At 35.9% G+C, this 15,422-nt stretch overlaps 2 protein-coding genes across 4 annotated transcripts in view; one reads left to right on the top strand and one right to left on the bottom strand.

The window, feature by feature from the left end:
• RASAL2 (RAS protein activator like 2) overlaps positions 1–15,422 on the bottom strand; it is a 358,050-nt gene that overhangs the window by 253,671 nt on the left and 88,957 nt on the right. The gene's annotated exons all lie outside the window — the stretch shown is intronic.
• LOC123635268 (60S ribosomal protein L32-like) lies at positions 14,339–14,783 on the top strand. Its single transcript, XM_045547285.1, has one exon. The coding sequence runs from the start codon at positions 14,339–14,341 to the stop codon at positions 14,723–14,725; it is 387 nt and encodes a 128-aa protein (XP_045403241.1). The 3' UTR covers positions 14,726–14,783.

The following is a 15,422-nucleotide window of genomic DNA, read 5'->3' on the forward strand; positions in this document are numbered from 1 at the left end:
AAGATATTCCACATCATATATCAGTAGGGAATCACAAGTTAAAATAAAAATATACACTACATGTCTATTTCTTACAAAACTAAACATACACTTAATGTACAACACAACAATTACACTCCTTGGTGTTTACCCAAATGAGTTGAAAATTTAGGTCCACACAAAAACCTCCAAATGAATGTTTACAGCAACTTTATTTGTAATTGCCAAAACTTGGAAGCATCCAATATATCTTTCAGTCAATGAATGGATAAATAAACTTTGTACATCAAAACAACAGAATATTACTTAGTGCTAGAAAGACATGAGCTATCAAGCCATGAGAAGACATGCAAGAAACTTAAAAGCACATTACTAAGTGAGAGGAGTGAATCTGAATAGGCTGCATACTGTATGATTCCAACTACAGGCATACCTCATTTCATTGAGCACTTCTTACAAACTGAAGGCTCATGGCAATCCTATATCAAACAAGTCTATCGGAACCATTTTTTCCAATAGCGCATGCTCACTTTGTGTCTCTGTGTCACATTTTGGTAATTCTCACAATATTTCAAACTTTTTCATTATTATTATATCTGTTATGGTGATCTGTGATCAGTGATCTTTGATGTTACTATTGTAATTGCTTTAGGGCATCACAAACCCATATGACCCCAAACTTAATAAATGTTTTGTGTTCTAATTGCTGTTCCCCCATCTTTCTCCCTCCCCTTGGGCCTCTCTATTCACAACAATATCAAAAATAGGCCAATTAATAATCCTACAATGACCTCTAAGCGAAAGGAAGAGTTGCATGTCTTTTACTTTAAATCAAAAGCTAGAAATAATTAAATTTAGTGAGGAAGGCATGTCAAAAGCCGAGATAGGCCAAAGCTAGGCCTCTTGTACCAAACAGCTAGCCAAGTCATAAAGCCAAAGAAAAAGTTCTTACAGGAGATTATAAGTGCTACTCCAATAAACACACAAACGATAAGAAAGCAAAACAGCCTTGCTGCTGATACAGAGAAAGTTTTAGTGGTCTGGACAGAAAATCAAAACAGCTACAACATTCCCTTAAGCCAAAGCCTAACCCAGAGCAAAGCCCTAACTTTCTTCAATTCTATGAAGGCTGGGAGAGGTGAGGAAGTTGCAGAAGAAAAGTTTGAAGCTAGCAGAGGTTGGTTAATGAGGTTTAAAGAAAGAAACCATCTCCATAACATAAAAGTGTAAGAAGGAAAAGTGATGATACAGAAGCACAACTTACCCAGAAGATGTAGCTAAGATAGTTGATGAAGGTGGACACACTGAATAATAGATTTTCGGTGTACATATAACAGCCTTCTATGGGAAGAAAATGCCATCCAGGATGTTCACAGCTAGAGAGAAGTCAATGGCTGGCTTCAAAGCTTCAAAGGACAAGCAGATTCTCTTGTTAGGGGCTAATGCAGCTGGTGACTTTAAGTTGAAGCCAGTGCTCATTTACCATTTTGAAAATCCTATGGCCCTTAAGAATTATGCTAAATCTACTCTGCCTGTGCTGTATCAATGGAACAACAAAGCCTGGATGACTGCACATCTGTTTATAGCATGGGTTACTAAATATTTTAAGCCCACTGTTGAGATCTGCTCAGAAAAAAAAAAACCTCCTTTCCAAATATTGCTGCTCATCACCCAAGAGCTCTGATGCAGAGATATACATAAAGATGAATGTTGTTTTCATGTTAACATAACATCCACTCTGCAGCCCACGGATCAAGGAGTCATTTTGACTTTTAAGAAACACATTTCGTAAAGCCATAGCTGCCTTACATAGTGATTCCTCTGATAGATCTAAGCAAAGTGAACTCAAAGACTTCTGGAAAGGATTCAGCATTCTAGATGCCATTCAGAGCATTCAAGATTCGTAGGAGGAAGTCAAAATATCAACATTAGTAGGAGTCTGCAAGAAGCTGATTCCAGTCCTCATTGATGTCTTTGAGGATTTTAAGACTTCAGTGGAGGAAATCAGTGCAGATGTGGTGGGAATAGCAAGAGAACTAGAATTAGAAATGGAGCCTGAAGATGTGACTGAATTGCTGCAATCTCATGATAAAACATTAACAGACGAGGAGCTGCTTCTTATGAATGAGCAAAGAAAGTGGTTTCTTGGGATGGAAGTCTATTACAGAAATTTACTTGACAAAGCAGAGGCAGAGTTTGAGAGAGCTGACTCTAATTTTGAAAGAAGTTCTACTGTGGGTAAAATGCTATCAAACAGCACTGCATGCTACAGAGAAATCTTTCATGAAAGGAAGAGTCAATACATGAAGCAAACTTCACTGTTGTCTTATTTTAAGAAATTGCCACAGCCACCCTCAACCTTCAGCACCCACACCCTGATCAGTCAGCAGCCACCAAAACCAAGGCAAGACTCTCCACCAACAAAGAGACTATGACTTGCTAAAGGCTCAGATGATCATTAGCATTTTTAACAATAAAGTATTTTTAGGTATGTACATTTTTAACACATTGTTGCACACTTAATAGACTACAGCATAGTGTAAACATAACTTTTATGTGCACTGGGAAACCAGAAAGTTCATGTGGCTCACTTTATTGTGCTACTCACTTTATTGCAATATTTACTGTATTGCAGTGGTCTGGAACCAAACCCACAATGTGTCTGAGGTATGTCTGTACATTTGTCAAAACTCACAAAATGTACAACACCTAGAGTAAAGCATAATGGAACCACGGACTTTGGGTGATAATGATGTGTCAATGTAGTTTCATCCATTTTAATAAATTTCTGGTGTGAGATGTTGATAGGAGGAGGCTATGGGGAGGGAGTAGCAGGTATATAAAAATTCTTTATACTTTCTCCTCAATTTTTCTGTCAGCCTAATACTGCTCTAAAAAACTAAAGTATTTTTAAAAAATTGAGGGTGTCACTTCTTACTTATTGCTTCATGGTTCCCATAGAATACTTTTGTAATTGCTACAGTCTCCACATTTGCTTCAACTCTTGAACATTATCTCCTTCAACTTCTGATTTCAAAAAAGAGTGGTTCAAAACTGATAATCAATATAATTATCTAAATTAGCTATTCTGAATTGGGGAACCAAAAATATTAGATAAGTTAATGGACAGCTGGGTAGGTGAGGTATACTATTTTTACTATAATTGGTTGGACTCAATAAAATATTCTTCTTTAGAACAAAAGTAATCATAAATCCAAATAATCACATTCTTTAAATTTTACATTAATTTTACAGCTGCAGTTATACATGTATTTAGAGATGTCTTTTTGGACCATTAATTTAAGGCTTACAAAGTAAACATACGCATTAGGAATAGAACATAAAATGTCACAAATCTCTGGCTTATGAAATCAGTCTCATTATAAAACATTGTATATGAATGACAAGATCAAGCCCTTTTTAAACTTACAGTGAATTTCCACATCTAATTTATAACTCTTCTTCATATTTAATTAATATAAATAGAAGATTTAAGAGTAGAAAATATAAAGTGAGTTTGATGATGAGATGGTACTAAGACTATAAAACTCTGTAACTATAAATCTGAGACCTGGTCTTTCCTAAGGACTTCTAAATTAACCCAACCCTTTCCTCTCATTGCCAATCTCTAAAATGATTATTACAGCAAAAAGTCTCAAGAGCATTTTAATTTTCTTCTAAGTTATTATTTATGATTATAGGTTGGGAGAACAGAAAATATGTTCCACTGCACAGATTTAGTTACTTTACTGAAATTATTTTGCAAAAGAACAAATCTTTATTCTTTTGGATCTTTTCTCCTCATATAAGTAATACATTCATATTTTGAACTTTAGGTAGGGCTGGAAGAATATCAGAAAGGTCTTCTGATCTAATTCTTCCTACTCACTGATTCAGTGATAATCCTTTGTGTCTTTAGCTAGTTTAAGAAGCTAGGTGAATTAATTCCTAAATTGCCAAAGCTGACTTAATTAAACAAAGTAAACATTTATAATACTTTCCCCTTTATTTGAGGAGAGGAGTAGAGCTAGGAAGAAGAAACTATCTTTATGACCTATTGAGACCTTCTAATCCTCCTATTAGAAAAGTCCCTGGTATACTGGGATAATGAGCACAAGTTTAACAGTCAAACAAACTTGGTATATTAGTAAAGTAATACTAGCTACTATAACAAACACCCAAATCTTAGCAATGATTTGGTTGCACAAAACAGAAGTTTATTTCCCATGTATGGTCCAGTGGAGTATTCAGGATCCAGTCTTCTTCCAGCCTCCACTACATCTTCCCCATCCAACAGCTACACCAGAGAAGAGAGAAAGAACAAAGAACAACTCATGGGAGGTTGTGTGGTGCCAGTTTGAAAGCGGCATACATCACTTTCACCCATGTTCTCTTGGTTAGAACTCAGACACATGGCCACAGCTAATCGGAGAGAGGCTGAGAAATGTAGTCTAGCTATAGTCCCAGAGTGAAGAAACAACAAACAAAAAACAAGTCTGGTGAGCACCTAAACGGTCTCTGCCACACTGGAACACATGTACTGGCCTATTATTAACATACACCAGTGGAGTGATTTAAAGCATGTTACTTAATATTCAAATATAAGTTTCTTTATAGGATAGGAGCAAAAGTGCCAAATGAGAGGCACGGCTAATATACCCTTGCCTTTGCTACAATCACAAGTTTTACTTTTAACTGTTATTTATACATGAGACAATGAACTTACACATAACATTTTATTCAAAATTTGAAGAAAAAGTTCCACAGCTAAAATGACATATGAAAACACGTGGACTACATACAGCAACAGCAAAGTTGCCCTTACAGAAGAGGTTAGAATAAATGCATGACCCAAACAGTTAATATGTCTCATTTAATATGCTAACTGCTTAGGGGCCACATAACCTTACTGGGTATAAGTACCAAATAAAAATACACAGATCACTGATTAAAATGTTTGAGTGTCAGCCAATGGCATCTTCTCTGTGAAACACACTATGGCTGCTCAAAAGCTATTTGTTTTTATCTTTTGGCTTAGCTTTCAAGTTATATTTTATAATCTGGTTATAGTTTGTGTAGCTATGGTAACTACTACTACAAAAAAGATACAAGTTAGTCTTCTTATCTTCCTGAAGTTAGATGGAATATAATCTTTCCATAGTTAATGTTTTTTCCCCTAAGGTATACAGCACATAAGTCTACATACCTAAAGTATATAATCAACGAGTGTACAATCAATGTATGCATGTTTGCCACACAAACCACAACACAGAATATTTCCAGGATCCCAGGAGACTCCCTCATGATTTTTTCTAGTCTTTTGTTGCCTCCATCCTCCCTAAACCCAGAGATAACTATTAAATACTATTTTCACTTCTGTCATACAGATCAGTTACACTCATTTTTTAAAATTAATATAAATAAAATTATACAGTATGTATTCTTTGTCTTGTTTCTTTTGCTCATCATTATGTCTGTGAGACTCATCCACATTATTGTATATAACAATAGTTGATTCATTTTGTTGCTGTGTATTTCATAATATCACGATTTAACTGTTTCACTGTTTATGGGCATTTGATTGTATCCAGTTTTTGCCTATTGTAAATAAAATTGCCATGAACATTCCTGTAGAGATTTTCAGTAGACATCTGTACTCCTTTCTTATAAGTATATTCCTAGGTATGGAGCTACTATTCATAGGATAGCCATAGTCAGCATGATTCAAGGCAATATGATGAGGTAAATTAAAGGACACCTCTCAAAGAGTTCTGGTTCCAAGAAAAAGGCAACCTTGAGCAAGGCCAATCCCAGCACTAGGTAGAACCTCCACCAAATTGTACTGTTCTGAAAGGAATTGGAAAGGTTTCTCAAGCATTTGGTGCCTGGAAATACAAGATTACCAGATTATTCTTATTCATGTCTGAAATCCCTAAATCTCAAGGGCCTTTAACAAGTAGTACTGACAGTAATCAAATAAAGAATTCTTCTCACATTTTTGCATTTCTATTTGAAATTACAGCCACATCATTAAACAAGGAAGGAATTAGTGATGAGAGCCATGTACTAAATTCCATTGAGATATAGTCTGGATCTAATGGAAAGAGGCCCAAGCTTCTCTTCATCAGACTCTTCCTTTTTTCTTAATGAACCAGCCCCCACTGGGACAAGAACAAAGGAACTGACATTCTAGATCAAAACAATGACAATTCCATCAAAAATGAAGAACCTAGACCAGATGGTGGCTTTCTAACTCTCAGCTCATTTTTTCATTTGGTTCTCAGAAGGAGTTTTTAAATCCCACGTGCTTTATAGAAGCCACATATTTGCTGGCCTAGACAGGAGATTCTTCAGTGTTACAGATGAATGTTTGTGGCCTCCCTTCACCCCCAGCCAAATTGACATAGTGAAGCCTAATCCTCATTGTGATGGTATTTGGAGGTGGTGTCTTTGAGAAGTAATAAGGTCTTGAGGATGAAGTCTTCATGAATAGGATTAGTGCTCTTATAAGAACAAATAAGAGAGAGCTCTACTATGTCAGAACACAATGAGAAGACAGCCATCTGCAAACCAGGCAGTGGCCCTCACCAGACACTGGATTTGAGAGCACTTTGATCTTGGACTTCCCAGTCTCCAGAACTGTGAGAAATAAATGTTTGTTGTTTAAGACACCCAGTTTGGTTTGTTTATAGTAGTTTGTTTTAGCATCCTGAACTAAGACATTCAGTCTTCTCTCTTATACAGGTCTACATTATTAATATAATTCTCCTAGAATTACATCCAAAAATTTACCACGTATCTCTTAAGTGTAATAGTCAGCAAGTGGTAGCAATAGTCTAAAATTATTTGTTGATATAGATGATATCAACAGAATTTCTACATTTAGACTTCTCAATTTCCTAATAGCCTTTAGAACTATAATTATAATGCTGTATATATTCTTTCTGTCATCTAAAGATCAACTCTTTCCCACATTTCTATTCTTGTTCTTTTATGTTTGATACTGAAAAAACTTTATTTCCCTCAAACTACACCCACCTACAATTATGATGAGCCATCTCCTGTTAATGGCAGCCATATGGGGTACTGGTAAACTTCAAGCATGTAAGTAATAATCTTAAATTGTTTCATTTCTCCTAGTTATCCTTGCCCTCAGACTACTGGCAACTGTCACTGGTATGCAGTTTTTCTTACCTGTTTGGGATTATTTATTATACTACTACTTCTTACCCATTTCCCAGTGCCAGTTCCTGTAAGTGTTAGTTGGCATGATCATTCAGGATGTCATAAAGTTCACATATGATGACCACATAGACAGCAATCTAAAGATCCTGTTCTTATATTTGTTATTTATGCTTGTTACAGTTCACTACATTTTGTAATTCATCCATTAAACAAATACTTACTGAATGCATACCACCTTGTACCAGACTGAACTGGCTGAACTTTTACTCTGTTATTCTTTGATGACTTCTACAATTTTACAGGGTCACTTTCACTTTAGCCATTCTTTCCCAAAGTGTAGACCCTGTCTACATGTACTAGAATCCTAGAAATCTAGAAGATAGGACCTCAGAGACTACATTCTGTACCTTCTCATTTTATAGTTCATTATGAAAATTAAGTGCAATTAAAAAAACATTGCTCAGGCATAAATATTCATTCAATGACTTGAACAGACATTTTTAAAGCATTTATTGTATTCTCAGAGTTATGCCAAGGATTAGGAATAAATAACAATGCATTCTATATTCCCTCAGTTTAGTTTGGGAAAACAGACACGAACACAAATAACTGTTATGATGCGTTGGTTAGTACAAGAATATAAGTACATACAGAATAATACAATGGAAACAAAATGTAAACCATAGTCTACTCTGTAGGGAATGAGGGGATTGAATGGTAGATGGAGAAAGTTCTGCAGAAAAAAGGCAATTTTCCTAGGTTTTATAGAATGGGCTTTTTATTTAGGTCAAGGGGATAGAGTTTGAGGGTAGAAAAGCATTCCCAGCAAAAAGAACAGCATGGGCACAGACATAAAGACGTAAAACAGCATGATGCATTTCGGGCACTGATTGGAGTCCAGAGTACGGGGAGAGAGGCAATGGAAGACAACACTATAGAGGTAGATCAAGGGAGGAACAGTGAGTCTCTTCCAGCTGAAGAATTTGGACTTTATCTGATAATGATGAGTAGCTACTAAAAGTTAGAGTAGGCTAGTAATGTGATTATGTTTGTGCTTTTTTAGAAAGCTTTTTCTGGCAATGAGCAGGAAATTAGATTAGTAAGAGATAAGGATCAATGAAGGGTAGACAGCTACAAGTGAAATGATGAGAACTTGAACTAAGACAATAGAGTCAATGATCCCATTGCTGGCTCCAAGACCTATCAGCAATTTCATTTATCAAACAACTAACCAAATGGTAAGGAAGTACCTGGCTAAGACAAAAATCCAAAGAAGTGAGCCTCTATTAGGGGTAGTTCTTGTTTGGGGGCTTTTGTTACCTAGAAGAGGTCCTCAGAAACTGAGCTGTGTGTTTAATAGGCACAAGGGGCTAAATACATAAAACTCAAGAAACCAGACCTGACAGGGTTAGAAACGCTGGTTACCAATCCTTGACCCTTTAGCTAATGTTGAACTAGGGCTCTAAAAAAGCTACACCCTAGGACTAGAGGTAAACCACAAATAAGTGAGATTTGTAAGGAGGCTAGCTTCAAGTCTTCTAGGTATTATAGTTCATCAAAAATCTCAAGTCTTGAAACTGGATTGTAGTTATTCTAGATTACTAGATACTTTGGTGTTTGGCTGGAGCAAACAAAAATCTCATTAAGAGAAATATAGCATTATCCCAAGCCTGAAACAATTTCTAGAAATAAATTTTCAAATAGGTCCACTGGTCTTTATCTAAACTTTCAGGCTAAATGTGTTTCAGAATTCAGAAGATCTCAGATTTTAGAAAGGTAATACGGAACACACACCATATATTATGTTACAACACCAAAGAGATAAGGGCAGCACCTGTCATCAAGCTGAAGCAAACTGTAACAGAATTCACACTAAGTGGGATAGGACCAAATAGCTCTGTGTCACTTCACAGCAGTTTTGGCAAACAAATGAGTCATGGAAAACCTTAAGCTGTTCAAATGTTTTTGATTTTGAAATTGTAGATAAGGGACTATAATTCTGTATAATGTTCAGTACACAGAGATAACTAAGCACACAGGAATCCATGAAATCATAAGCACTAACAAATAAAACCAACAGGCAACAAAAACACACATATTAAAGGAAACATTAACAGAGATATCACGTGTTTCAATTAAAAGGCTAAGCCTATATAATGATTTGCTTACAATATATAGTTCAATAAAATCCATGCTTGAAAATTTGGCAGAAAAATGCAAATTATAAAGTGTCACAGTAGATTAGAAAAAGAACTAAGTACAAATCCTAGAACTAAGAAAAATCATTAGGTATTGCTGAAGAGAGAATTAGGTCAGGAGAAACTATGTAGAATAAAGCATTAAAAGACAAAAGCATGAAAAATACTAACATATAAGAGAGTAAGGAGACCTAGCAGTCACAGCAAAAAAATTTGACATGTTAATGTACCAAAAGGTACAGAGAGAAAGAATGGAAAAGAGATTATTTGAAAAGACAATGACTAAAAATGATACAAGCCATATATGACAAACCCACAGCCAACATCATACTGAATGGAGAAAAACTGAAAGCATTCCCATATAGAACTGGAACCAGGCAAGGTTGCCCACTGTCCCCACTGCTGTTCAACATAGTGCTGGAAGTCCTTGCGAGAGCAATCAGGCAAGAGAGCAGAATCAAGGGTGTCCAAATGAGGACAGAAGAGATCAAACCCTCACTCTTTGCGGATGATATGATAGTATATCTAGAAAACCCCAAGGATGCAACCAAGAGACTCCTGGAACTGATAAATGAATTCAGTAGAGTCTCAGGATACAAAATCAATACACACAAATCAGAGGCATTCATATATGCCAATTAACAGTCAAACTGAGAACCAAACCAAAGACTCAATACCCTTCACCATAGCAACAAAGAAAATAAAGTACCTAGGAATACACTTAACTAAGGAGGTAAAAGACCTCTACAGGGAGAACTATGAAACACTGAAGAAGGAAATCGCAGAGCACGTAAACAGGTGGAAAACCATACCACGCTCATGGATTGGAAGAATCAACATTGTTAAAATGTCTATACTACCCAAAGTGATCTGCAGATTCAATGCAATCCCTATTAAATTAGTAACATCATTTTTCACAGATATAGGAAAAATAATTTTATGCTTTGTATGGAACAAGATAAGACCCCGTTTAGCAAAAGCAATTTTCAGCAATAATAACAAAATGGGAGGTATTAATTTACCAGACTTCAAACTATACTACAAGGCTGTGGTTATTAAAATAGCTTGGTACTGGCACAAGAACAGGGACACAGACCAGTGGAACAGAATCGAGAATCCAGATAAAAAACCATCCTCATATAGCCATCTAATCTTTGACAAAGCAGACAAAAACATACTCTGGGGAAAAGAATCCTTATTCAATAAATGGTGTTGGGAAAACTGGATAGCCACATGTAGGAGACTGAAACAGGACCCACACCTTTCACCCCTCACAAAAATCAAATCACAGTGGATAACAGACTTAAACCTAAGGTGTGAAACTATTAGGCAATCGCAGCAACAACAAAAATAAATAAATGGGACTTGATTAAATTAAAAAGCTTCTGCACAGCCAAAGAAACTGTCACGAGAGCAAACAGACAACCTACAGAATGGAAAAAAGTTTTTGCATGCTACACATCCGATAAAGGACTGATAACTAGAATCTATTTAGAACTCAGGAAAATCAGCAAGAAAAAAATCAAACAACCCTATCAAAAAGTGGGCAAAGGACATGAATAGAAATTTTTCAAAAGGAGACAGAAGAATGGCCAACAAACATATGAAAAAATGCTCAACATCTCTAATCATCAGGGAAATGCAAATCAAAACCACAATGAGATATCACTTAACTCCAGTGAGAATGCCCTTTATCAAAAAGTCCCATAACAACAAATGTTGGCATGGATGCGGAGACAGGAACACTCATACACTGCTGGTGGGACTGCAAACTAGTGCAACCTCTGTGGAAAGCAATGTGGAGATACTTTAAACAGATACAAGTAGACCTACCATTTGATCCAGCAATCCTATTATTGGGCATCTACACAAAAGAACAAAAGACCTTCTATGATAAAGATACCTGCACCTGAATGTTTATAGCAGCACATTTCACAATTGCGAAGATGTGGAAACAACCCAAGTGTCCATCAATACATGACTGGATTAATAAAATGTGGTATATGTATACCATGGAGTATTACTCAGCTATAAGAAATAACGATGATATAGAATCTCATGTTTTCCTGGAAAGAGTTGGAACCCATTCTACTAAGTGAAGTATCCCAAGAATGGAAAAATAAGCACCACATGTACTCACCATCAAATTGGTTTCACTGATCATCACCTAAGAGCACATTTAGGGATAACATTGATCAGGTGTCGGGCAGATGCAGGTGGGGGAGGAGATGGGTGTATATATACATAATCAGTGTGATACGCACTGTCTAGGGGATGGACACATTTGAAGCTCTGACTCAGGGGGGTGGGGGGGCAAGGGCAATATACATAACCTAAACTTTTGTACCCTCACAATATGCTGAAATAAGAATAAAAAAAAAACAAGTCCATTAGAATGGAATAATTAAGAAATGGAGTGCGAGAATACGTAACTTTTTCAAGACTTTTCAAAAATATGAAAAGAAGAGATTAAATAATACCTGAAGGAGAAAAAAAAAGACAATGACTAAAATTTTTCCATATTCGATGAAAGATATCAATCCACAGCTTCAAGAAATCCAAAGAATTTCAAATAGAAATAAATAAAAACAAAGCCAGGAAATGGAGATGAAGTAGGAAAGAGAATGTAAAAATACACACACACACACACACACACACACACACACACACACACACACACATCTCCTTTACTACTGCTCTCAGAGTGATTCATGCAGATATTTGCCTTCATTAAAGAAAAACAGGATGCTATGAGAAAAAGCAATTAATTTACAAGAAAGAACTCCTGGGTATTCAAAACAGCCAAAATAATACAAAAGTCTCCAAAGACCACTTAAAAAACAAAGTTGGAAAAATGTCCTAAAACGAAGGCCCAGAAAAACAGAGGCAGAAAAAAATGAGAAAAACAAGATACACAGATCAATTTAGGAGGCCTGACAAGAGAATGGAAAATTGGATGGGAGGATGTTACCATATGAGAGAAAGAGAGAGAGAAAGAGAGAGAAGAGGGGGGAATATAAAAATATGAATTTCCCAGAAATGAAATGCCAGCCATTGGATTAAAAAAGCCCACCAAGTGTTACATGAGAAAAGACCCAACCAGGGAGGGCACATCATGATATTTCAAAACATTGAGAATAAAGACATGAGTTTAAAACTTCAAAGGAAAGGTGGAGGAAAAGGTCACCTCCACAGGAACAAAAAAAAAAAAAATGAAAATGAGAAAACACTGGACTACTCAGGAGTCACACTGAATACTTACAAAATACTGCAAGTCCTATGACACCATAATGACATGCAAGAATTCAGAAATTTTTATCCCAATGCTCCATTTCCTAGGAAGCTACTTGATGATATGCCTTAGCAAAATGAAAATTAATTAAAGAAAGAGGAAGATACGGGATCCGGGACATAGCGTACCTAATCCAGAAGAGTAGTTAACAGGAAGTCTCATGACTAGATCACACAGCAGGTCTAGAGACAAACCAGTGGAGTTAGGAGGTAATGGACACAAAGCTCAAGGAGGAATACTTCCAGGAAAAACAACATGTGTGTACGGTGGGAGAATTTAATATAAAAGTATATAAAAGCACTTGATATAATGGCACATTTGCGAAAAAATGAGAATATGAGAGACAATACAGGAAGAAAGACATTTAAAAATTTAAGGAAAAATAGAATAAGATGCACCAGAAAAGAAATATAATCAAAGAACCATATGATCATGTTAAAAACAATCATTTTTTTCTGATTTGGCCAAAAAGTATATTATAGCTGTTTGGGGGGTGCTATAGTGAAACTGTGTAGGGTAAGAGTTCTAATATTTGTATCATGGGAGGAAGTAAATAAATAATATGTAAAATCAAAAAATAGAAAATATTGTCATATTACTTATGTACATGATAGGGGGGCAGGGAGGAGATTGTTTTTTATTATAAGCCATATGATACAAGTTATTAACCTTTTGTATATATTAGTCTGATAAAACTTTTCTTAATAAAAAAGAATCATTAAAAATCCCACCACTCAATATTTTAGCCTATTTCTCTCTGGTATAGTTATCCCTCAGTATCCATGGGAGACTGGTTCCACGACTCCCTCCAATACAAAAATCTGCAAATGTTCAAGTAACTTATATAAAATGATGTAGTATTTTCATATAACCTACGCTCACCCTCTCTTATACTTTAAATCATCTCTAGATTACTTATAATACCTAATATAATGTAAATGCTATGTAAATAATTATAATATACATTTATATTTTGTGCTATTGTATTGTTATTTTATTGCTTTTTCCTAATAGTTTCAATCCGAGGTTGGCTGAATCCATACCCATAACCCAAGGATATGGAGGGCCGATTGCATGTATTTTTATGTACATACATGATAAGTGTGTATAAATTTCTTTATATTTGAGATCATAATATTTTTCTCTTTACATCAGTATTTCCAATCATCATTAAAATGCTTTGAGATCATTACTTTTAATGTCTGAATTACATTAAATGGATTACCATAAATAATTTATTTGCAATTCCTCTGTTAATGGACTTTTAGGTTGCTCCACGTTTTTCATTTGAATTGCTTTATTTTGCTTTTACCAAGGAGTAGTGACTAGGATGAACTCTTAAATTGAAAAAGAAGATAGTGATGAATTACAAAAGCATGGACTTTGAGCCAGGCAGCTATGACCAATATTAGTTCAACTCCTCATTAGCTGTGCAACTTTGCTTAGGCTTGTCACTTAACCTGTTTTCTCCTGTGTAAAATGAAAATTCTCTCAGAGAGTTGTGTGAACACTGAGATAACACAGCAAGTGTCAGGTGTCATATATTTTATCAATAATTCTTAGATGACACCTTGAACTAGTAGAGAGGAAAGATTGAAAATATAAGAGAGAAAGAATTGGTATAACAAGGCTCTCTCTTCTTGGTGCTGCCTACAAAGGTGGCGGCCATCTCTTATTCAGCATCATGGCTGCCCTCAGACCGCTGGTGAAGCCCAAGATCATCAAAAATAGGACCAAGAAGTTTATCCAGCACCAGTCAGACCGATATGTCAAAATTAAGCATAACTGGCGGAAACCCAGAGGTATTGACAACAGGGTTCGGAGAAGATTCAAGGGCCAGATCTTGATGCCCAACATTGGTTATGGGAGCAACAAGAAAACAAAGCACATGCTGCCCAGTGGTTTCTGCAAGTTCCTGGAAGTGTTGCTGATGTGCAACAAATCTTACTGCGCAGAGATTGCTCATGATGTTTCCTCCAAGAACCACAAAGCCATTGTGGAAAGAGCAGCCCAGCTGGCCATCAGAGTAACCAATCCCAATGCCAGGCTGCGCAGTGAAGAAAATGAATAGACAGTGCATGTGCACATTTTATTTGTGTTTGAATAAAACCATAAAAACTGCAAAAAAAAAAAAAGAATTGGTGTAACAACATCTGGTAGTGGATGGAAAGGCAAAGGGAATACTAGAAGTGAAGTATACTTTACCCATTTGGTCTCTAAAATGGGATCTTTGTATAAGAATAAAACAGAATGCTACTCCTATTTCCTCTCTGGCTTTTTCTCCCCCATCTTTCCTGAACCTTTCATCAAGAGTGTAGAGAGGACGAAGTATATAGAGCAAGAGAAATGAACACAGAAGAATTCTACATTTAAGAGAAGGGCAAAAGACTAGAGATGAGGAATAAGGCTGAAGCATGATAAGGAAACTAAGAGAATCGGGACAATAACATCAAGGAAACCAAGGAAAGAAAGAATTTCAAGGAGAGGATGGTCCATAATGTCAAAGTGAAGTCAATGATATGGAGTTAGAATATGCCATTAGGTTTAGCAGCCAAGAGATTTATAATTTCAGGAAAATGGTTAAGTATGGGTGTCAAATTCCAATATGCTAAGAAGTGGTTGATGAGGAAGTACAAGTCCAAAGTAATTTAATGGAAAGGAAGTAGAAATGTCAATGAAGAGTCTTTTTTTTTTTTTAACAAGGTCAGTGACATAAGAACAAAAAAGTAGCCTGACTCCTGAATCTGCTTTTTCCCTTTAATTAAAGT

Source organism: Lemur catta, chromosome 3, assembly GCF_020740605.2.
Source record: "Lemur catta isolate mLemCat1 chromosome 3, mLemCat1.pri, whole genome shotgun sequence".
NCBI classification, from domain to species: Eukaryota; Metazoa; Chordata; class Mammalia; order Primates; family Lemuridae; genus Lemur; species Lemur catta.